The sequence below is a fragment of the Lissotriton helveticus genome, chromosome 7, assembly GCF_964261635.1.
Source record: "Lissotriton helveticus chromosome 7, aLisHel1.1, whole genome shotgun sequence".
Classification (NCBI taxonomy): Eukaryota; Metazoa; Chordata; class Amphibia; order Caudata; family Salamandridae; genus Lissotriton; species Lissotriton helveticus.
This window is the reverse complement of record NC_136068.1, coordinates 821,461,641-821,487,475: the sequence shown is the minus strand read 5'-3', so window position 1 is coordinate 821,487,475 and position 25,835 is coordinate 821,461,641. Positions and strand designations below refer to the sequence as shown.

The following is a 25,835-nucleotide window of genomic DNA, read 5'->3' as shown; positions in this document are numbered from 1 at the left end:
GACTGCACAGCGACAAAAAAAGAGCCCAATTCTATAAGCCAAAGGAGGCAAATGGAGAACATACAGGTGGCCAGAAGAGTCACACACACCGAGAGCGGAGGCATGAACTAACACATGAGGCTAGCGTAAGCACAAACAGGAGCAAGTGAAGACAGGCACTGTAGGACAAGGGGCATCGCACACGTTCAGGCTCTATCCCTATGTCTTTGGTGACGGTTATGGGGATTGGTACAGGTAGAGACAGAAAGCACGCGTGGGATCACTGGAAGATCAAGCAGACGGGCTGTTAAATCTTCACACACAAATCCTGAGCAGGCGCACACTGGAAGCTAGTTGGTGCACAGTTATCAAGCAGAGAGCGGACACAGGATACTCACACACAGGAGGCAAGAGGGCAGGCACTGAAAGGCAGCGGGGCACAGAGGAAGTAGGGCGTAGCTTCCACTGGTGCAGCAGGTGGAGTGGCACCTAGGCCCTGGGGGACTCACTGAACCCTGATGATTTAAGCTCTTTTTTTTAATCATTCAAAAAGCATCCAGGGACCCATTTCCTTCCTTGCACAAGGGCCAATGTGACACAGTGGAGGAGCTATTTGTGACACACACAGAAGAGGCACGAGGAAGCGCACACCGGAGACCAGTAGAGGCACCCACTGATGGCCAGTGCTGCAGATTAAAACAGAACATTTGTCATGCTGCTGCGATTTTTATCAAATACGTTGTCATTAGCATGGCTTCCTGTCGCTGTCAGGGTCCAGTCCTATACTCCCTCATCTCATGTTTTATGCATTATTATGTACTGAGGAGAGAGAGCGCGGTCGAAGAAGGCAAGGGACGGTGGGAGCGCTCGCACTGCTACAACGGGCGCAGACTCACAAGCGGGAGCCATCTGCTGGCCTGCGCCTGCCTGCCCCGCCTTCCTCCAATAGCATTACACATGGTGGCATTGCTTAGATATGAGACAGGAAAAAGCGGCTGTGTGCGATGCAGCCCCCCCCCCCCGCACATGGCCCTGCGTTGATACAATTGTTGCTGAGCTGAAAGTAGCTAGAGGCACAAGGCAGAGCCTTGGCACTCTTTCTTCTTGAGCCTCAGTTAGGTAATTGGCTATTGATTCGTGATAGTGCACTGGAGTCTGAAAAACAAAGGTATGCCTCATCCAATACTCAACATTGCATTAATGCTGACACAAATAGGTACTTTTTAACTACATAGACCTACAGAAAAGGGTAATTTTTCCACTGGCTGTCGATGCGCTTGACATTAGTGACTGCAATTTCCCTTTAAAAAAGAAAAATATATCATTTTTCATTTGAAGGCATGACTCCCAACTTTGCTGATAGTGTGCGGCTCCTGCGGCGGTAACGAGCATGGATTTCAATCTTCAGAAGGAGGCGTATAGAGGTGAAAATTGCGCTTCCAGTGAGGGCCCGTAGATTCTGACTCGGTATTCCCAGAACAGCTGATCTTATCAATCATCTTATGTTTTATGCATTATTATGTACTGAGGAGAGAGAGCACGGTCGAAGAAGGCAAGGGACGTGGGAGCACGCGCACTGCTACAAGGGGTGCAGACTCACAAGCGGGAGCCATCTGCCAGCCTGGGCCTGCCCCACCCTCTTCCAATAGCATTATACATGGCGCCATTGCTTAGATATGAGACAGGAAAAAGCGTCTGTATGCGATGCAGCCCCCGCGCACCTGGCCCCGCGCTGACACAATTGTTCCTGAGCTGAAAGTGGCTGGAGGCACACGGCAGAGCCAGACTGATGCCCCTTCGAGGCATTTTCTCCGCATTCCTGTCAGGACCTTCACTGCGGCGACGGCTTTGTTGCCTCGCTGGCTCGGAGCCCTTGGGAAGCCCCGTCCCTTTCAGACTGGGTGCCCCGACTTCCTGCTGGGGTACCTTATCTTCTTTATGGGGCCAACTGGACCCATAAAGAAGATAAGAAACCTTTTACCACAGCAGTAAGTCAAGGAGCCTAGTCAGAAAAGGTCGGGCTTAAAGAGAAAGAAATACGTCATGGCGACCTCTTCTCAAATGGCTGGCCACTGTTTAGGAGCCAAGCCAAAGGAGAAGAGGGGCGGGGCTTAACCCTCGCTAGTGTACACACTCTAAAACATAAAATCTAGCGAGTTCGACTGCGCATGTGCGCAGTACGCCACGCGAGACCTAAAAACCAAGCATTTGCAATGCAATAGGTCTCGCATTCACGCGAGTTTGAGCTATTGGCATTGTAAATGACAATGCCTTTTATTTATGTTTTGGGTTTTAAAGCATAAATAAAAAGGCATTGTCATTTACAATACTAATAGCTTACACTCTCGCAAATGCGAGACCTACTGCATTGCAATAAAGGGCCTTCTCGACGGCTTGTTAGATTGTAAATATCAGAGGACGAGACCAGCCTGCAACGTCTTCAAAGTAGTGATAAATAGTACAGTGAAGAAGATGTGTAAGTGTTGTAAATTACAAAGACACAAAGTGTGAAGTGAGAGTTACATATGATCCGAGCTATTAACATTAACAAAGCGATCTAATACCTTTTGCCCTATGATTACACTGTTGCGGCTCAGGGGGAAGAGCAGGAAGGGGGGCTAGTTCCTGCCCTCTCCGTGATTTGAGTGTGCAGTGTGGCAATGCGCAATGTCATTGCTATCTTTGGCCTAATAAAAAACACTCCAACTGTAGTAGGGCCCTGGCTTCACCTCCTGGTGCAGGGCAGGCTGTGCTTTATGGCAGGCAGAAGGGAGGGAGGGAGGGATGGTCTCGGCTGCAGCTCTGGCCTCGTGCAGTGCCCCTGATATTACTAGTGAGCGAGACGCTCTGAGGTGGTGGTATTGGTATTGGTGGTGGTGGTATTGGTATTGTTGGTGGTGGTATTGGTGGTGCTTGTATTGGTGGTATTGGTGGTGGCATTGGTAATATTGGTGGAGGTGGGGCTATTGGTGGTGGCGGTATTGGTGGTGGAAGTATTAGTATTCGTGGTGGTGGTATTGGTGGTGGTAATGGTAGTGGTGGTGGTACTGGTACTGGTATTGGTAGTGGTGGTACTGGTATTGGTGGTGGTACTGGTATTGGAGGTGGTGGTGTTGGTATTGGTGGTGGGGTATTGGTGGTGGGATTGGTGGTGGTATTGGTGCTGGTGGTGGTGATATTGGTGGTGGTGGTATTGGTATTGGTGGTGGTAATGGTATTGGTGGTGGAGGTATTGGCGGTGGTGGTGGTATTAGTGGTGGTGGTGGTATTATGGTATAGGTGGTGGTATAGTGGTATTTGTGGTGTTGGTATTGGCATTGGTATTGGTGATGGTATTGGTATTGGTGGTGGTGGTATTGGTGGTATTGGTGGTAGTGGTGGAATTGTTGGTGGTGGTATAGGTGGTTATATTGATGGCGGTATTGGTGTTGGTGGTGGTATTGGTTGTGGTGGTATTGGAATTGGTGGTGGTGGTATTGGCGTTAACGGTGGTATTAGTGGTGGTAGTATTGGTGGTGGTGGTGGTATTGGTGGTAATATTGGTGTTGGTATTGGTGGTGGGGGTGTTGGTGGTGGTGGTAGTATTAGTGGTGGTGGTATTGATGGTATTGGCTTTGACTGTGGTATTGATGGTGGTGGTGGTATTGGTAGTATTAGTGGTGTTGGTGGTTGTATTGGTGGTGGTGGGGTTGTTGAGGGTGGTATTGGTGGTGGTGGTATTGGTGGTGGTGGTAGTATTAGTGGTGGTAGTGGTATTGGTGGTGTTGATGGCAGTGGTGGTGGTAGTGGTGGTGGAGGTATTGGTGGTGGTGATGGTAGGGGTGGTGGTGGTATCGGTATTGGTGGTGGTGGTATTGGTGGTGGTGTTGTTAATAAAACAGGCTTTTGAAATCAACTCATCAGGTGGCTTTAGTACAGATGACATGTTACACAGGTGTGCTGAGGTCAGCGTCGGCCCATTGGCACAGGATTAGGTGCTACCTGAAAATCACATAACTTTCACTAATCCTTTCTAAATCCCTTTTACTGAGGGGGGTTGAAACAGACACGAGATAAAGCCGAAAGCAGGCGCCCGTGTTACTGGGACGGCCGTGCTGCTTAAAAAAGCACAAGCGGTTTCATCTGAAGCAGCGCTTGTCCGGCCTGCAGTAAGAGAAACTCAATAAAATAAACAGTGCTTACAGACTAAATAGGAGGACCTGTGTAACAACCGAAGTAAAAGGGCCAGTCGTCAAGGGAGGGTACAAATGAAGACAAGGCCGTACTAAGGAGGGACTAACAAGCCTATTAACAAATCTGAAGGCAGCATTTGCTTAAGACAATGACACAAGCCAATGAAAAATATGGGAGGAGAGTGGGCGTGGCTTCTCTCCCATACTCTACTACAGCAGCCTCGCAGAGCGAGCAGCGCATGCGCACTGCCGCTAGGCTCGACCTAATTAATGTGTCTGTCTGTAAGGCAACTGATGCTGATGTAAAGCGCTTTGATACCTTCTGGTCGAGTGTACGCTATATAAAAACTGCACATTAAAAAGCCGTAGCAGGAAATAGTTAAAGGGAGCAAGCTAAGAGGAGACAGAGGTTCTCATGCTTGTGACCATGAAAACCTATGTCCCGATTCACAGTTTGGCGGAGAGGGCACTGAGACAGAGTGCCCTGTTTGCCAAACTCTTAGTCTTTCCACTCAATTTAGAGTCGGGTGGACTGCTAGGTTTACACTGATAGAGTAAAATGTATTCGGTCAGTGTAAACATTCCCCCAATGGACCGACAGAGTGGGGGCCATTGAAGGAAGCACATAACATCCTCTGTCCAATTAGGGTCAGCGTAAACATTCCCCCAATGGCCCGACAGAGTGGGGGCCATTGGAGGAAGCACATAACATCCTCCGTCCAATTAGGGTGAATAGGTAAAACTAGGCTGTGAGGGATTGGAGAAAAAAATAATGACCCCCCCCAAACACACACATCACGGGGGGAAAACGACCACGTTGTGGTGCCGATAGTTTTTCATTTTTAGAAGAGAAACTCGTGCTTTGGCAGTTTGTTTAAAAAAATATATAATCTTTGGAATAGTTTGATGGTTTGACAGTGCCATCCGTCAAACTTTTCCAACATTGACCAGAACTACTGTGACTAGGGTTGCTGCCAATATATAGAGAATTTCACTAAGTATCGACCACTTTATTGTTAATGGGCCCCTGGGATTAGTATTCTCTCAAACTGTACCCAAAAAAATTAAAATACACAAGAACACTGAGAACTGAAGTTAAAAAAAAATCGCTGCTATCCTTAGAGTATGGATAAAGTTATATTTCGGACTACTTCTATAATTGTGTCAATCAAAATATTCTCTCCTGATTGTGTTGTTACAGTGCTCTATTCATTTTATCTTTTAACACAAAATTTCGCATTTTTACAGGTGACTGGTTTGCCAGCTCCTGATGTGGCATGGTTTCTAAATGGAAGGCCTGTCCGTGCGGATCAGTTTCATAAAATGATCGTGTCGGAGAAGAGCTTCCATTCCTTGATCTTTGAAGTGGTTCGGCTCGCTGATGCGGGGGAGTATGAATGTGTCGCAACCAACCGTGCTGGAAAGGCCACGTTCAGAATGCAACTCGATGTTCTGGGTAAGGAAGGAACACTTTATTTGCATACTCCGTGTAGGCCTACGAGCTGAACATGGAAAGGCGATGAGATCAGATGTTATCTTTTCAAATTTTCGTTTTTGCACTCAGTTCTAAAAAGGTTTTGCACGTCTAAACTGAATCCGTTTGCAAAGTACAATTCGTAGTCCCGAGTCACACAATTGTAAATGGCAGAGTTGAGCCTTATCAAATGGCCTTGACAAAAGCTATTTACGACACGAGTATGGTTCTTGACATTTCTGGGTAAACCTTTAAGCAAAAGTAGGTGTGTTCAGAAAACTCACTGATTTGTAAGTGCCTGTACACCAATTGGAGGTAGTTCCACATCCTAGAAACACTCACATATTTACTCCTGCCAAGGTTAGAAGTAACAGCGTTTTCAAGGGCGATAACGGAAAGGATTATTTATAATGGTGAATGGAATTGCAGCAAGAAAAAAAACGCTTTCGATTTGTAGAAACAAAACAGTTAAATGTAAAAATACATATTTGGTTCACATTTTCAGAACCAAAAATTCCACAAGTGAATGTTACACCTGTTAATAACTCCTGGAAATCCTTAACTATTGTAGATTTTCACACGTACTCCTGTATTTGCTTGAATGCCATGAAAGTTGAATATTTTCTCTTTGACATAGGAGTAATATACCTTGGGCAAACGTCTGACTTTTCGCCCTGCCGTTTCCGAATCGAGCTTTTAAATATTGATCTAATATTTTCAAAAAAACCTTGTTTACAAATGCCAAATACCAACACATCTTCCTACAAACCAAGTGAGGCCGGGAAGACACAGCTGTATGGCTTAAAAAGATGAATGGATGCAGTAACCCAGTCAGCCTAACGAGGAAAGTGCAGCGAAGAGGGGTTCACATAAATAATATTGATTAATGGTCCTTTACAGCTTCAATTAAAAAATGGAATCATACCATAAATGGGTAAAAAAAAAATGGATCACTGAAAAAATATCGAGGGACATAATATCGACTGGAAAAAATATCGTTGACAAAATATCGACTGACAGAATATCGAGTTTGTATCTACAAACAGGTAAGTACAAAAATATCGAGTTTAAAATATCGTTTACAAAAATATCGTTGTAAAAAATATCGACTTTAATAAAAACAATGTTTAATTACATTAATATAAAAAATGTATTACTAAAATATACTCAACAATACTTAAAATAACTTTTAATAATTAAATAATTAATGAAAGTAAAAAAATAATATTTTTTTATTCATATTTCTTAAAACATATATATATATAGTAACAAAATTTTATTAAATAATAGCCAATATTATTAACATACAAATACAAAAGAGTAAAAATTACTATTCCCACTCCAGTGGGTGCAACAGTAGGGAAAGCGTTGGATAGCGTAGGGGTTAAAATTGCTATTCCCACTCCAAAGAGTGCAACAGTGGATATATGACGTTACAACGCAACTTTTACAACACACTACCATTACAACGAAATTTTTACAACGCAAAAACTATTACAACGCATGTTTTTACAACGCATGTTTTTACAACACAGATACCTTTACAACGCATACCATTACAACGTAAGTATTGGTAAGTATATAATATTTTTTTTTAATTTAAATTATTTAAAATTAATTTAATATATTTTAATTTAATTTAATTTCATTAAATTAATTTAATGTAAATTTAATTTTACTTTATTTTTACACTGTACCCCTGTACCCCAAAAACCCCAAACTTACCCTGAACCCTAAAAATACCCCTTTACCCAAAAACTAAAAACTGACCCTGAACCCTAAAAATATCCCTTTACCCAAAAAACAAAAACTGACCCTGAACCCTAAAAATACCCCTTTACCCAAAAACTAAAAACTGACCCTGAACCCTAAAAATACCCCTTTACCCAAAAACTAAAAACTGACCCTGAACCCTAAAAATACCCCTTTACCCAAAAACCAAAAACTGACCCTGAACCCTAAATATACCCCTTTACCCAAAAACTAAAAACTGACCCTGAACCCTAAAAATACCCCTTTACCCAAAAATTACAAAAATTTACATTAAAAAAATTATTATATACTTACCAATACTTACGTTGTAATGGTATGCGTTGTAAAGGTATCTGCGTTGTAAAAACATGCATTGTAATAGTTTTTGCGTTGTAAAAGTTTTGTTGTAATGGTAGTGCGTTGTAAAAGTTGCGTTGTAAAGGATGTTTCCCGCAACAGTAGGGAAAGTGTTGGATAGCGTAAGGGTTAAAATTACTATTCCCACTCCAAAGGGTGCAACAGTAGGGGAAGCGTAGGATAGCGTAGGGGTTAAAATTACTATTCCCACTCCAGTGGGTGCAACAGTAGGGAAAGCGTTGGATAGCGTAAGGGTTAAAATTACTATTCCCACTCCAGTGGGTGCAACATTAGAGAAAGTAAATACTTCATATATTAATAAATAAATTACAAAATAATATCAATATAAATTTATTTAAAAATGATTAACTATTTAATATAACATAATAATTAATATATTAAAATTACTAATTAACTATAAATATTTCAATTAGTTACCTATTAATACTAATTTATAACTAATTACCAATTATTTATTTGATAATTAAAATTTAATTTACAATTATTTTATATTAAATACAATTAAATAAATGTTATATATTTCATTAATTATTATTAAATTACTTCCCACTCTATTCCCCTATAAACCCACAACCCGCTACAGGAAATAAATAATTTAATTTAACACAATTAGCAATTAATCAATTAAATTAAATTAATTACCAATTACATTTTAATTATTTAACAAATATTTTTTAATTAACAATTAATTAAATATTACTACCAATTATTAAATTTACATATTTAATTAATTATAATTAAATTACTTCCCACCCTATTCCCCTATAAACCCACAACCCGCTACAGGAAATAAATTATTTAAATTTACATAATTAGCAATTAATCAATAAAATTAAATTAATTACCAATTAAATTTTAAATAATTAACAAATATTATTTAATTACCAATTAATTAAATATTACTACCAATAAATACATTTACATATTTAATTAATTATAATTAAATTACTTCCCACCCTATTCCCCTATAAACCCACAACCCGCTACAGAATAAAATTACACAATAATTTTAAAAAATCATTAATTAAAAATAATTATAACATAAAATGACACTTTTCACACATATTATAACATGAAAAAACACTATAAATAATTAAATATTATTTAAAAAACGATATTTTTTACTATCTAGATTATATACTTGGATATTTTCACTTTCTATATTATTCAGCAGCGGTGCGTCCATTGGGGCGTAGGGGCGTAGCCCCACCAGCCACCATGGACCCGCATCGCCGCCGTATCTTCTAAACAGGTTAAAGCATTGCAACAATCAGCCGCCGGCGGAATTGCGTAGGGGGTGGCCTGCTGCAGCTTGAGTGACAGTCCACACTCAGGCTGCAGCAGACCGTCCCGCTGGGGAACTTACAGTGCGCATGCTTGGGAAAGTTGTCAACTTTCTCAAGCATGCGCACTGTAAGTTCCCCAGCGGGACCCAGGGGTGCTTGATTGCTGCCACAGCCCGGGTTTCCGACGGCAACAGGGCGAGCAGCAAATGTGCCCTCCTAGCCGCCAGGATTGGCTGGTACACCGGCGCAGCATCCCATTGGATGCCGCGCGTGGTGGGGGTGACAGCACGCGAGAGCTTGGCACGAGCGGCGGAGCTGAGCGGGAAGGCTTGGAGGCGAGTGAGTTGAGAACTGTTAATAATTAACCTCGTGGGTGCTCGTTATTAACTGGGCATCTGTAGAAAACATTGGGAAAACAGCAAAACCACTGCAAGGCGGGCCTCGCGGACTCCGGGCCCCTTGCGAAAGACAAAGTCTGAGCTGGAAACCTCCGTGTCAGCTCAGCAGATTTGAGCAGCTCAGTCCAGCAGAATCCCGGCGCTCCCGCGGCATGGGGGCCCCTCTGATCCTCGCGCTGGCCCTCGCCGCCTGCTGCAGCCCTGTCCAGGCTCCGACGGTAAGATGTCGTGCTTCAGTGTTTCTGGAACTGTGGTTTTTAGCTGGTCTTTGCGTGTGTCATAGTTGCCGAGTTTTTAGATTGAATTTACGTGACGGACGGTTCCTGTGACATTCTACTACCAAAATGTGAGACTTGAACTGAGTGCATCATTCTTGAGGGGAAAACGTCTCAAGAAAGTAAGGCTTAACACAAAGAAAGACGCGTCACTCCTGACTGAGAGAAAACTGTATTTTGAATAAAGCAGAGATGTGCATGCTCTGGGCGCCACAGGGGGTGCGTGATCTGGACTGAGAAGGGCTTCTGGTTTGAGATGGGCTGGCCGGTTGCTAGGAGCTGAGCCTGTGTTGATGTGCTCTCTCCCTGTCGGGCCAGAAGCCTTTGCTACAGTGACCTGTGGCAGGTGAGGGCTGGGTGCCCTGTGGGCCCACTCTAGAGTACTGGAAGACTCACAAGGCCTTGAAGATCTGCATGGAGATGGCTGAACACTAGCCTGGGCGAAATGTAAATAACGCCGGCGTATTCGTGTAATTTTGGGAATTTTGCATTACACTACTTATGGGAAATTCCCCAAAATCATGCCATTACGCCACTTCTCGTATGTATGCGCCATTCTGCTTTAAAATATAGTGTGAATGCACGTATAACTAACCGCACAGGAACAACAGGACGTGAGGTGTTGACTTCCTGGAGCTCTTGTTTAAATGCGTCCCCGCAACCAAAAACTGACCCGAGATGCATTTTTCACTAAAATATAGCAGTAAAATAACGATTTTGGAAGAAGAAACAAAGTGCAGCTTTGCCTGTGTTGTGTAGCTACATTGACACTTACAGTGAAGTTCGTGTACGGAGTTAAAGTATTGCACTTTTGTGAATATCCACACACTACACAGCGGGTACTACTTCCTCGAGTTGGGAGCACGCACTTGAGACTTGGGATAAATGCACTGATTTTACAGAGTTGGTAATCACATCGAAGCATTTAAAAATCCTGTGTTAGGCAATTGGGGTTGACATTGTGTGCGCTCTGTTTCCACTCTCGCGCACTAATCACACCTGTGAAAAGGTTTTTCAATATTTATCACAACCTGCCTTCTTCATCTGTTCCTGCTTGCTCTGGCATACCAGGGCATGCCTCCAGAGGTTCGTGTAAGTAAACCGATGCAACGTTAGTAGCAGCTCAGCACACACTACTCCCTTCAGATTAAGTTAAATGCTGATTAATGAACGAAGATTGTGGTTTGCTGATGTGGAAGACATGAATATTTGACTCCACACAGACCCCCTTCATTCAAAGTGGCCGGGCCAGTTTCGTGTGGTGACCCTTCAAAACAAGTTTTAATCAGCATTACAATGTTTCAATTCTCTCGCTGTATTTTGGACAGCTCGCGAGTTATTTTAAAGCATCATATTCATAAACAACAACTCTCAGTCGGTACACTTAGAGCGGATGACCTTGACTTGACCATGACTATTGGACAGACTCACCGTATCGTTTGCTTGCTTGTTTGTTTTCACCGATGCTGTCAGGTGCATGCGGCCTCGAGGCTGCGTCTGGCATTCATTCACAAGGCGGGATTCAGCTCACCCCTGGCTTGCTGCGTTTCTTTCATCTCTACAGTGCTGCCCGCAGCGCCTCGAAGCGCTGCTAGGAGTTTAGGAATGCGAGACTAATTCCTGATAGGTGGGACTTGGCAAGACTGGTTTGTATTGATTGTGTTCCTGTGATTGTGATGGACTGGAGGTGGTCAGGGCCGCACTGAGACAGAAAGTCGGCCCTGGCATTAACATTGTGAAGAGGCCTCATTTGCCAATCAATCAATCAATTAATCAATCAATCAAATAGCTAAAAAAATGTCCCACATTTGCAAACCGGGGCAGTTTTGAACCTGTAAACACACCCCTGTCTATCCAAGAGCCACCTATCAGGATTTAGACTAACGCACTGCTTGAACAGAAATTGTAATATATGCAAAAGTATTTTGTCTACAGCCACGCCCTGGTGCGTTTCGTGCATCTGCACAACAAATGAATGCCCTGCACAAGAGCTAATTTCAGCAGACAAGGCGCATTCTCCGGGGGTAGGAGGGGTTGCCCGAGTGTCCTTTAACTTTTTCATATTTATTTAATGTGTGCTTTTATGTCCGTTTCAGGCGAGCACTCATTTATTGGCCATTTGCTGTACATATGTTCATGTGGGTGTCTGGATTGTAAAAAAAAAAAAATGTTTACACAGAGTGTAGTACGGATGCGACTGTTGCGCAGTCTGATAAAGACAGTGCCCATTTTCAAATGTGCATTCTACGCAGAGGTGGACCAAGCACGGACATGTGTCCGTGCCCAGACTTGCAGAAATGCAGGGACAGGAGAGCAGAAGTGCCCGGGGTGTGGTCGGTGAACACATACTATACTGGAAAATAGAAGCTGAGCACATACTATGTTCAGGCACGGGTGGGAGAGCGCAAGCTGTGGCCAGGAGAGGTGAGTGAATGCAACAGGACTACAAGTCCCAGAATTCAACGAAAACACCTGGTCCGGATCAGTGCTTCACGCATGGGCCTGGGAACCTTGACAGCTATGTTTTGGCAAAAGAAGAACAAGGGAGCACGAGATGTCGCACACACTAGAAGGGGGGGACAAGTGGGGGCCGGTTGGCAGCGAGGGCTGCCACATACACAGAGGAGTGGGGTTAAAGAGGCCAAACTGTCACAGAAAAGGGGGTAAGAGTATTGAGTTCACAAAACTGAGGAAGATCTGTTAACAAAGAGTCGATTTTCCCTAAAAGACAAATCTACAATTTAACATGCATGCTTTTCAATTTACATGAAGCGCGACCTAGGCTCATTACGCTCAGAATAGTGATGAAACACAAACATTTCCCTCACTACAGGCACTGCTGTATTGCAGGTTTCTTGAATACCCAGGGATGCATATTAAGGGCAGTATCTGCCTTTGATTTATGAAGTGAGTTGATGACAGCATACCTTTCAATGTGGCATGCAGACCGGCCAGGTTTATCATTTATATCAATTTTGTCATGTTAGATGTTGTATTTACTACAGGTTGTGATTCCTACATAATTGATTAGTGACATATTGGTCTTGCTGAGGATGGAGCAATGGAGATTGGGCAAAAGATGATGGCTATGACAGCAAGTGTCCTATTATTTAATTTTGGCAATTCACCTTTGCATTTAGATCTCCACATGCTTTTGGATGTATGAATGATGCAGCGATTGACAACGCATATCTAATTGTCAAAAGACAAGGGACATAAAGGGGAATTTAGAGAGACCTTCACAGATCCATTCTGCAATGGTTTTTAGGTCTCGCCTGTCGATGCGCATGCGCATCGAGCAAGCGAGACTATAGGGGCTCATCGACTCTTTATCTAACTTGCAAGGAATCGTGGCGATTCCTTGCAGTGCCCGTGACTTTTAAGCTCAATGCGCATGCGCATTGAGCTCAAAAGCGCGTGCACAGCCGCCCGCATTCCTCCGACACCTTTGAAGTGAAGCTTAGCTTCACTTCAAAGGCCCGGCTTCCACGGCCGCCAGGCCACATCAAAGGCTTCCCCAGCACTGCCCCGCCCATCAATCACCCTCCCACTGCCACCCCCCTCCCTCTCCATATGGTGCGCTCTGCCTCAGGCCTCTGAGCCGTCCCTACGCTCCCCGCCCACCCCCATCCTTCACACCCTTTGTCATTATTTCGGCCCCGAGTCCGATCCACCCCTACGCTCCCCGCCCACCCCCATCCTTCACACCCTTCGGCACCACTTTTACATGAGAGCTAGTTTTTGTTGCCGTCCGGCGTCACATTTACAGCCGCACGGCGCCAATGCTTCTTGAAATTGCATTCACTTCTACAGAAAACAATGTGTTGTTTTTAAGTCCTGACAGTACATAGTTATGTCTGTGATACAATTTGTTCATTGTAAAACGGAATTCCTTCTTCAAAGCACCTCAGCGAATCAGCACTGAACTCATTCATTCACTTCATGAGTTACAGGAAACGACTACTGTAGATAAAGTGCAACTTGTGACTTTTCTGTATCCTCCTTTTTTCCGCAACTCAACACTGACATACGAACCCTCTGCCTCTTAATTATATGTGGGTGACCTGTAGCTGCGTGGTTCACTTGTTTACACATTAAGCACTGTCCGCCTCAGACCGCTTTGCAACCAGCCCCGTCTCTCCTTCACCCAACAATGTCTCTGCTCTGGTCCCACCTCCTTCTGCTCACCTCTCTTCCTCTTCCCCCACCTGGCTCGTGTGCCCCCCCTCGTCACATCAGGCTTACTCTGCCACTTCTCTTCCCCTCTTTTCCTGATACTGTTGCTCCCACCCCATCCTGAATTCTCTCCACCGGCTGTTATCCGTGAAGCCCCTACCCCCGCCTCCCTCAGGGTTTCCGAGCCGTGATGCTCACCCCACGACTACTGTAGTTAAAGTGCAACTTGTGAGTTTTCTGTATCCTCCTTTTTTCCGCAACTCAACACTGACATCCGAACCCTCGCCTCTTAATTATATGTGGGTGACCCGTAGCTGCGTGGTTCACTTGTTTACACATTAAGCACTGTCCGCCTCAGACCGTTTTGCAACCAGTCCCGTCTCTCCTTCACCCAACAATGGCTATGCTCCGGTCCCACCTCCTTCTGCGCACCTCTCTTCCCCTTCCCCCACCTGACTCGTGTGCCCTCCCCCTCCCCCCCCCCAAGTCACATCAGGCTTACTCTGCCCCTTCTCTTCCCCTCTTTTCCTGATACTGTTGCTCCCACCCCATCCTGGATTCTCTCCACCGGCTGTTCTCCGTGAAGCCCCTACCCCCGCCTCCCTCAGGGTTCCGAGCCGTGATGCTCACCCCCAGTCCCTGACGCTGCAGACACCGCTCTTGAATGTCTTGCTTCGTGTCATCCGCTTGTTTCTGCCTTATGACAAGCACGCGCTGCTCCCCCCTCCCCAGCAGAGGTCCTTCCACTCAGGGAGCACACCCCCCCCCCCCCCGACACCTCTCTGCTGGAAATAAACCCTCAGGCGATGGGATCCATTTTATTACCAAGGGCCTCTTTTATAAAACTAGAAACTTTTTTATATACCCCCAAAGTTTACCCGAATATAGATTCACTGTTAAGGTAATGTACAATTGTACATATATAGTTCGCAGCCCCATATTGGCGCTACCAAAGTCACTGAGATAGGAGGGAGTTGACAAACTGATTAGCCCAAGATAACACATTGCTTTACACATCATTTACCCAGGATCACTGTATGTGTCTAGCTGGGGAAGCCGGGAATCGAGTGCACGTGCCAGGGGTTTCAATCGGCGCGCATCTCGCAAGTGAAAGGCGATTTCCTGCTGTGCGAGGACAAGCAGGCTATACTCTTTTGTACAAGTATTTGGTCGTCTACCCTGCAATCTTCTTCGCTGATACGCACATCTTGATTTTAAAACTGCGTGTCTAGTTTACAGTTCACTCGCTGATGCGCACAGCAACTCTGCTGACGCGTTTAGCTGGATTTTAAATTGCGTGCCTACAGTACAATCGCACAACACTTTAGTACAAGTATTGCGTGTCTACTCTGCAATCTTTTCGCGGATGCGCACAGCAACTCTGAGTGCAGTCTCTTTCAATCGCTGACACACACAGCACGTTCCCATCTAATTGTGTGTATACAGTACAACATATTATATCCTATGTCTTCATTAACAATATAGTGTATCTGTACTGAATATATATCCAGCATTTCAGACTGCATTTCAGAGCTTTTAAAAATGTTTATGGCTTTTTTTTTTTGAAATTCTTTAGCATTGGCTACAGGAAACAAAAATGCTAAAGATTTACAAAAAAAAACCCATAAACAATTCTAAAAGCACTAACTCTAATGCTGCGAGACCTATTGCATTTTCAATGCTTGTTTAGGATATACTTGACATAACTTTCATATTGTTCATATTCAACTTCTTACTGAAGTGCATTTTGCTCCAAACTGTCATCCCTTTCTGGTCCATGGCTATGCATGCACACAAATTAAAAGATGTAACACACTAGTCTAGCAATCAACAGCGAGGGACTAGCATTTAAGAAATCAGCATGTTTTCCATCCAGTGGAGTTATGGTAGAGTCATTTACATGTTCACGACTGCTATACAATCAGCCAGTCTCTGATTCCTGTATCTAGCAGAAAGGGTATGAAACCAGCATGAAAACAGGGTACACATTACATTACCAAGGGTTCATTCCCTTCCCGTAAAGGCACATTGCCTGATCAGTCAATGTGTTTACTGTTACTGATCATCTGTGTTCCTCTCCATATTGTTGTGATGTTAATGCTATTGGTTTTACTGGAAATTGTGTTGTATTTACAGAAGTGATATAGTTGAAGTAAAAGCCACTTTACGCCAACCCCACCCACTGGGAAATAAAAAAAAAACCATGAAAATGAGGTATGGACTAGCAGGAAATGGAGCCTCTCCTGGGTATTGCTGGGGTGAAAGCTTCATTACTGGGATATAAAGTAACAGGATCCTTCATTTGCCATGAACAGATTTTCCATGAATGGGAGCATTGCTTTTATTTTCCTTTAGTGTAATAGGCTTGCTGGTGAAGTGCACTTCCCATAGTGTGCAGTCACTTCAATTTGCCTTTAGGTGACTACCTGGCTTGATGGTGGTTTTCTATTTGATTTCCTGTAACTCCTTGTCTTGATGAGTGCATTGGTTTTAGTTTGTTTGAGGTAACTGCTTCACATGCTGGTTTCATCACACAGCTGATACCCACCCTGAGAAAGCCAGAGCTGCCCTGTTAGTGGTATCAACACCAGTGCGCTTAGGTTCCTTACAGCTCCTTCACTTGAAGTGGGTTACCACCTACCCGTTACTTTTTGTATCCTGCTCGTACCAAGTCAGATCCAGACCCAGACCAGTCCCCACAGTTGCTCCGGATTAAGGGACATTGTCATGTCATCTCAGGCGCGATGTAAAGACTCCCAGTGAGCTGAGGACTCTTTTGGCTCAAGAACCAACTAGCTGGAGACCCTTGTGGTTGTTAAAGATTTAAGATCAGCCTGTAACTCAGTCTTGAGCTGGGTGGGTGACCTCGATTACAAAGTGGCTGTGCCAGATGTCCCATTATGACCCCTTTTGCCTGTCTCCCCTTCAGACGCAGAGGGCATAAAACTGGGGGGTGCTCAACCCTGCCAAAAAACTGAGGGGTGACCCTAAGAGCACAGCTGCCATCCTATCAGGGGTGGGATGCTTTGGTGTGCTGGTCTGGTTTTCTGGGTGCATTGGCTCAAGTTTTTCCCATGTAATTGATTGGGTGTCTTGGTAAGTTGCTTTTATGTGAATGTCTGACTTATGACTGCACATTCCTTTCAGTGTGCACTTGCTTCAGTTTACTTTTTGAGTCACTGTCTAGTTTGCTGGATGTATTGCTTTCATTTTTCTTTCATTAAACTGTTTGACCTGGTTGGTGCTTTTATGTTGGTGCTTGCATGCTGAAGTGTACTCTTCTTCAGTTTAAATGTATGTGACTGGCCTGTTGACTAGCACCCTGCTTTCAAAGTGAAGGTTCACAGGTTCACACTTGTTTTAGTTTACTTTTGTATGGTTGACTGCATGCACTGTTTTGCTGGATGCATTGCTTTAAGTTACTACTTGATGCATTGCTTTCAGTTTGCTTTCAAGTAATTGCCTCTCATTTATCTAATGCTTTGTGAAGGCTGTTTCCCAACTGCTGTGCAACTTCTTCTACTCTTAGAGCTGAGATTTTCATGAAAGTCTTATAGTCTGAATTCAGCACCTGAGCGTAATACGACGAAAAGTATGAAGCTCTGTGGTTATACTGAATAAGCAGCTACCTATGTTATGCCATCTATTAATGTAATAACTGCACTTTCACAATTGCTTTATTAACCTTCCTGCTTTCTCAAATTTGCTTGAAAATGCACGATTTTTCTTCTTTTTTTTCAAAATTTTCTTGGGGGGGGGTAATCACCCCAAACCCCCCTTTTGGGGTTCGGGCTCGCTCGCTGCGCTCGCTCGCTACGGTGCTGTATGCAAATCACTCTACGCCCCACCACTTTGAAATGTCACCCACCGCCCCTGATATTATTTACAGTCGATATTACTTCACTTACCTTAAAAACGATATTTTGGCTGTCTATATTCTGTCCTGTCGATATTTTGTCCAAACGATATTTCAAACTCGATATTCTGTCCAAACGATATTTTGGAGTCGATATTATGTCTGTGCACCAAAAAAAATAGCTGATGGTGCTCATCCAAGATCTACCACCAGGCCACTCCGATGGTTTAATACTAAACAAGAAACACTCAAATGGCAGTGGCCTGTTCTTCCATTACCCAGTTTTCCAGGTGGTAAACTCGCGTGGGGCTTTGGCTCCAAGGGTGGTTTCCAATCCTTGAGCTTTGATGTGGTTTGGCTCTCTGGCGCGGGGACTGAGACTATGCATGTGTCGCTATTAACCCTGCTGGAAAGGCCACGTTCAGAATGCAACTCGATGTTTTAGGTAAAAAAGACTTTCTTTGCATAATCCGTGTAAGCCTCAGGTTGAACTTGGAAAGTCGATAAGGTTTTGCACATTAAATTGAATCCGTTTACAAGGTCAAGTTCACTGTCCTGAGTCACACAGTTGGAATTGGCGGAATGTCGTCTTTACAGATGGGTCCCTCGGTCTTTGCAAAGCTTTTTCTTTGGCAAGTGAGGAGCGCGCAATGCCAACCCGTGCCACAACGATTCTTCCATTTCCCTCCCTTCACTCGCCTAGGCTCTGCATTCATCCTGCTGAGAACGAAATCAACCACCTCGGTCTGCTATTTTGCTGAAGGATTGGTAGTTTCGTCGGCGAACGCAGTCAGATAGATTGGTCTTTAACACACTGGTTTGCAATTTCCAAATTTCTTGAGGCAAACATACTTCCATATTCTTTGACATTTTTATGGGGATCATATTGCCACCATCTTAATGTGCAGTACCAAAAATCTGAATCAGGACTTGATTGCCTGTAGAGGAGAATGGTGTCATCGTCAATGTTATGGTCGGTGGTTAGTTTGTCTAGTAGTGTATTTGTGATTTAAGGGAAATGGTGTGCTGGATTTGTATCTCAAGTAAATTATGTTGCACATTTTGGCCATTTCGATCCTAAAGCAGTCAGTTGCACTTTTCATAAAGCTGCGGTACAACTGGATGTTTGAACGGTACATATTTTAAAGAGTTCATGTGGACACCTATTTGCATTAGAATGTGTGAAGAGAATTGCCCCATTCGTTGCTTTGAAGATAGCGTGTAGTGTTTTAAAGTACCTGGGATGTTCATGTGGGAAAATATTTTGCCAGGTTTATTCAGCCTGTCGGTAACTTTGACTTGGTGGATTAAGCAATGGTAATTAATCAACTGGTAGGGAGGAGGAAAAATGATTGTGTCCAATGTATTTCCCCTTTATAAGTATCAAATTAATCAAAAGAAAAAAGGACACTTGTAACAGTTCTGAACCAGTGGTTAGAAATTGAAACGTCCTCAAAAACTCAATGTTAATTGGATCAAGCGGTATATATGTTTCATCCGCCCCACATTGATGTTTTGGCAGTTATAATTGTGCGTTCCAATACGTGCTTAGTGCCAGCCTCATCCTGAGGCACCTCTGGTATTGAATGCAGTGTCCAGAGATTATCGGTTACCCACACCAAATGAACAAAACGTTTCGAGAGTTCTTAGAATTTTTTTTATAAAAAAGAGAAGGTCACCCTTGTGTTTTTAATGTGAGGTGAAATTCAATTATCTTAAAACTGTTTGATACTACAACAAGATCGAGTTACTGGATCTTTCTAGTATTCCAATGGACTTGTCGACATGTTTCAGCTCCTTATGGCCCCGTGGGGTCTATAGAGCTTTTGTCAGGACTTACATACATGTAGATATTTCACTTACACAATTCGTGCAGTCAACTTTGAGTGTACCTTTTCTGGTCCTCAGTAATAAAAACTCACTCTCCACAATCTGAAATTAGAATTGAGAGAGACAAACAACAGTACAAAGTAAATTATATTCAACTGGTTTGATATTTGGGGTGGGGAATATTGTCAAGGTGGAAGAGTAACCTCCTTGCAGATTTTTAGCTACTTATTAGCGCTAACGTATTCATTTTTAGAAAGCATTTATAAAAGCAAAAGGGAAACAAAACGGCATGGGATAAAGTCGTGCAGGTTGTGTCTTTACCCTCAAGGGTATATTTTGGGTTGCTCACTGTTGTTTGATCAGCACTGTAAAATCAGCATAAATGGCACCATGCAGAGTGCCAGGGGGCGCTGTTTTATTTCTGCTAGTCGAGTGGATTTTCTACTCAAGCAGCATCTTTCTTGATGTGAGGAGTAGCGACCTGCAGCAACCTGCCACATTGAGAAATCTTGCCGGGAGGCGGCCTAACACTCAATTTTCTGGCTCGAAAACTTAACGGTGGAGCGGGGCACGAGAAAAGCTGTGCCACGCGATGGTTAGCAGAGTTTTAAGTGAGCAAAACTCTGTGAAATCCGCCGGATTGGAGTTTGCCACCCACCCCTAGTTTTAATTTGTATGTTGTAGACAACAAAAGAAGTAGCAGCTAACGTGCTGTTAGTGTTTGGGACAAAAATCCTCCACGTTGCTTAGAAAAGTTCTGCTCCATGACTCTGTTTTTTTTCTGGGCTGCCATATGTTTGCCTCCACTTAACTCAACAAACTGCAAGGACATTGGAGATGTTCTAAATATGTTTTGCTTTTCAGCTGACAGGATGTTACCTACAGTGTACTCTAGTCTGAGTGAGTTTAGCTATTTTCTTCTCATACGAGACTGCTAGCATTCGTGGATAGCAGTTTTAGTCCAGTGGCATAGGCCATTCTACCTCTAGCTCTCATGGGAGAATAACTCTTGGCACTCCACTATAAATGTTAATTCAGTCCTCATACTTGGAAATCTTTATTTACCATCATGTGTGGGTTTTGTGTGGAAAATGTATATTTTATTTCTGTGTTTTACTAGGTAAGAGAGAAAGGTGGTGTCCATTTTTGACACTGGTATACATAGGTGCAGAAGATGATGGGCGATGTGCTCAGCTTCCCAACCCTGAACCAATGCCAACCCTGAAGCCAATTAAGTGGTGATGTTCCATTGCCTTTCTTTGTTTAAAGCAGGTTTCTCCTGCTGATTTGAAACCCAGCCATCCCCCCATCGTCATGGGTTTCTGGCTGGTGCCTCTGAATGGTAGGTTTATCGGGGGGCAATTCATATTAAAACATTCTCTAGTTGAAACTTGTTTCACCTTGAACCATATGCTCTGGTTCTCCTTGAATTTCACAAGGCAAATATAAAGATGCACTGGTCCAGGAAGGTAGAAGCATGTTTGAAAAAGAAAGTTTGTATTTTGCGCAGGCTTTCTTTTCCAGGTACAAAAAGACAGAATTTGGTGTATCATCTGGAAACACAGGGGCTCCTTGCACCAGCTCAGAGGAGACACTGTGCCCAGGAGTTGATCACATACTGGATTACAATTCTTCTTCACAGACTTGAGAATGCCATGATTCTTGGATGAAGCCTTGTGGCTGTGACTTAGAGACAGAATAGGAGCTGATCTGTCATTCAACAGGAGGAGTTTTGTTGCCTTTGCAAGCACAGAACCTGTCCTGATCTTTAAAAGCTTTGCACAAGTTCCAACTGTCTGAAGAAACTGCGTGGAGAATGCTTCAAAATTCAGTGAAAACACTGAAACATTGATATACCCGCATCCCAGCAGCAAAGATGGCAAGTAAAATTTAAATCTGAAGCTGGGAAGATACCTTTTTTAAAGTTACTATTGAGTTTTTACTGTTGTCGGCCCAACTTGTACCGTTATGATGCCCATATCTCCCACTGGCCCATCCCCAGAAGGACCAGGAGATCCTCTGCCTTCATACCCCAGGATGGGTTCCACTACCATTGTCAGCAGTACGCTCGCTTGATGCTGGTACCACTGACTACTCTTTAACTCATAGGGTTTTGGAGATACCATCATTTGTAGTCCATGTTGGTCCCTAAGGTCCAGTTATCACCAGGAAGTAATCAAACCTCGGGGTTCCAGTGGATGCACCCAGTTGCACCAGTGCACTCATCAACTATAAAGATTTTGACCACAATGAGTCATTTAAACAAAAAATCCTCTAAACCTAGGTGCGCACAGGGAATCTCACAGTGGCTTCTCTCTCACTCGTACTTCTGCACCTCTTGTAAAAATATAAGAACCGCTGGGACCATAACTGTGTTTTAAGAAACATATAAACTTTCTCCGCCTCATTCCCAGTAAGCGGACCACATGTCTTAATTACTTGGCCAATAAGCCTCTAAAGAACCACAAACACCACCATTGACTATACTGGAACTGACCCTTGTTATTTGTGCACCCAGTTTATGAAAACACATGCATTTCTTCATTTTGAGATTTGAAACTATACCCCATTATTGGTACAGAGATGATTGTGTCTCTCTGAGCTCCGAGAGAGAAGTTGGGCATTTTGCCTCCAACACATAGCCCAAATTAGAGAATCGAGCTTCACTTCCCTTGAGAGACGCTTGGCACAGCTGTGTGCAGCTGCTTTGTTGGAGAACCTTTTAGTGCCTGGAGCCGTGAGAGGTTGCGCCCTACAAGAGCACCTTGGTTTTATGATTGACGTTTAACCACCTTCTGTCAGAATCCTTGGCCCCAGATGATGAGCGCAGAAGACCCTGAGCTGAGAAATGGGAAGGAGAAGGCTGGAGACTCCCTCCCTACCCAGAGACATCAAGCTTTTCTTCCTGCGGCTGAGAGAGTCCTATAGATCAACTTGACAGTAGGAGAAAAAACTATTCCACAACCGACCCTCACCCCAGTGCAGCAGACTGGCTTGGGGAAACAGAGACAGAGGAAATCTGTAGCCTGATGTCCTCTCACCCGCATCTATGAAAGAGACAGCTCCGTAGTGGCCATGATTTTAGAGGTCTTACCTGCCTGGCTGTACTTTGCCAAGGCAAAAGAGTACATCCAATCACTGACGGAATGGAGTACAGCACACCACAAATGAAATAAGCCTGATAGGCTGTAGCTGAATTCACTTTATGCAATACCTTGGCCAACTTAGAGGTATATCAGACGCATGATGGGGAACTATTTGGCCGCTGCTGTCATTTACTTTTGCATCTCTGCCACATGGCTAGACATTGAGGTGGCATCAGAGTGTTTTTAAACACAAATCTAGCAATGTATTGAGCTCAGCTCACTGTGCTGCTGGAGCACAATATGGGGACCAGACTAATCTCCTGAAAGTTCCAGAGTACTGACACCCAGGGTGGGTCAACTCCTTGTCACGTAAATGATGTGGTTGCAGGGCAGCGCACCACGGGGTTTCTCTAAAGGAATGACACTACTACCGCATTCTGTCAGCAATTGGTTCTTATTTACACTTCCCCACCTGAGCAAGCCATCTGCTGCCAGTTTGTAGGATTCAAATTTGAGTGTACAGTACATCGCAGTGCTCCTTAGTCCATGCTTCTTGTCAGGCTGCTGAGAAACACTTGGCATTCCTTGTTTAAGTTGACAGGATGTATGGACTGAATCATTTACAGGATTGCTTCAGGTCACCTACTCAGTTAATGGGAAGCCGCCAGTGTTCCGTTGGTTGGACTTCACTTAACTGTTCATAGCATGTGGGTTTTCTGTTTTTAATCGATTGAAAAGCTCTGTGAGTAAGGGTGATAGCCGTTGATATAACAGGCAATAGAATTGGACACTCTTGTAAAATTTGTGAATTTGTGAATTTTGTGAATTTGTGAATTTGTGATGGTATTTGTAGAGCGCGGCGGTCGCTCCGGAAGGAGCATCATGGCGCTAAATTTCCAGGTAGAGGATCAGATCATTTCCTAGAGGGTGAGGAGTTATATAGCGGCCTTGATGTAGTCATCCTTAAGGCTATAGATCCAGGTTTTTAGCAATTTTCTAAATGGATTTTCTTGGGTTTGGAATCTCAGATTTTTGGGCATGAGGTTCCAACGGTACAAAAGAGGCCCTACTCGAACAGAACAGCACAAAAAGGAGCATGGAGGACGGTACAAATATAGCCCAAACTCATTATTTCAGGAGAGGCAGAAAACGAAAGGAAAGCATGGCTCTCTCATGAAGACTTTCTTCAGCATTTTGGCAGTCCGTGCAGAGACACATTGGTGTAGATTGGGGTGAGAGCTGAGCCCGGATTGTGTGTTGGACCGGTCATGCTACAATGGTAGGGAGGCAAGCAGAAGTGCCAGACCGAGAGGAGCAGCAGCTTGGGAGAGTTTAGTATGATATTGAATATAATCACCATGACTGAAGAAAACCGCAGACAAATTAACACACATTAGTGCAGCGGGGTAATGGATTGAGGCCAATGGGTGTCTGAAATCAGTGTTTTCTTCCACACTGCTGAACGTGAGATTTTGTTTCCTACTCAGTTGTATAGATAGGAGCCCAATGTCATGCACCCAGCTGGTTAGGTCTTTAGAAAATATAGCTTCCCTCCTCAGAGGCAATATAGATTTAAGGCACTGGCTGATGAAGGTATGTTAATTAATCCAAAAGAGAAGGAACCGTACTCCAAATACCAAACTCACCAAAAAATCGCTTCAGTTTTCAGTCCAGCAGCTTTAAGCAGTGATGGTGGTGGATCAGTCATTCAGCCATTAAATTCATCATTGTAAAGGGAATTTCTAGGCCTGGGCGGAACTCATGGAATTTCACGTTGCGGGATCACGCAGTTACATAAAACTCCGAGAGATTCCGGAGGGTTCCGCCAGTGGGCAGAAAATGCACGTTGTGCTGCTTACACTCCAGTTTTAGCGCCGGTCTTGTATTCCACATTGAAAAATCATCCAGAATAGCACCGCGCTATTTTCCAGTTGATTTAGCTACTGCTAAAGTAGAAATCTACTCTGAAAGCAGCCCTTGCAACCGCTCACATTAGTAAAATCTTGCCGGAAGTCCTCCTAGCAACTGAAAAGCGTGGTAGGGGATGCCAATTCTCACTCGCGCTTGCCAGCATGCATTCTGAAGCCATGCGTTGTTCCCGCTGTCATTGCGTCGCTTCAACAGGAAAAAAAATTCCACGATGTGACAATTGGCGGAAGTTGGTTATAACTCTGTGTTTCAAGAGTAATGCAGAGTCACCAAAATTCTCCAGTTCTGCTTGCGGAATCAAAATTCCACCTGAGCCTTGGAAATACCTCGAAGGAGACATGTGTTCCATCTGTAAATACTTATACATCTTACTTCAGGTGCATGATTATGTTTACTATGATAAACGGAACAGTCCTCCACTTCACAGACTTCAAAAATTGAACGAGGCTCAGGTGCGTCAGCAGCACATGTGTTGCACCTGTCACCATAAATAAATACGATCTCTGGAGAGGCTACCCAATACATTAAGACCCTTGTAGTATTTGTGTAAAGAAGACAAATAGAGTAAGGTGCTTAATACTTGAGTCCATCTAGTGTGAAACCTTGCCCTCCGGTCCAGGCCAGCACTCTCCCCAGCAGCTCGCCTCAGTGCAGATCCCTCCCGTCTTCAGGGTTTGTGCCGGCAGCCCATCGCAGCCTTAGAGGCAATCCAGTCCAGCCCGCCTAGTGTCCCCCTCACCCTCTGCTTACTTGGTTTTCTCCTGATTATTTTATTAATTCAAGTTTCACTTGGTTTTCTCCTAATTATTTTATTTAATTCTATTTCCCGCCGCTGCTTTCCCTGTGGCCTCTCCCCCGACACAGCCCCATCTTCTGCCTCCCTACCTATGGTTCCGTTCCCCTCCCCTACTTAATAGCTGGCGGGACAAAGGTGCGCCTAAGGCAAGCCTGTCTGCGCCCGTCCACTACCAGCGGCAGGAACCCTGGATCCACAACCTTCCACCACTACCTCCTCGCACTCAACCCCGAAGGCACAGAGACTGCCAACAGGCCTCGCCAACCTCGACGACACTGCCCTCTCCGCACTCAACCCCGAAAGGCACAGAGGCTGCCAACAGGCCTCGCCAACCTCAACCCATGGCCATTTCACCTGCCTCCACTGCCGTCAGACCTTCAACACCACCCCAACACCGCCGACTACACACTAAGATGTATCCTTCTCAACGTGGGCTCCGTACACAAAC

The 25,835-nt window shown here is 44.2% G+C and overlaps 1 protein-coding gene across 2 annotated transcripts in view; it reads left to right on the top strand.

Moving 5' to 3' along the window:
• The window catches only part of MYOT (myotilin), a 673,370-nt gene that overhangs the window by 521,250 nt on the left and 126,285 nt on the right, over positions 1 to 25,835 (top strand). For both annotated transcript variants that reach the window (XM_078653296.1, XM_078653297.1), the window contains exon 14: positions 5,400 to 5,607. In XM_078653296.1, coding sequence (XP_078509422.1) covers positions 5,400 to 5,607 — 208 coding nt within the window. The remainder of the gene's footprint in view (positions 1 to 5,399; positions 5,608 to 25,835) is intronic.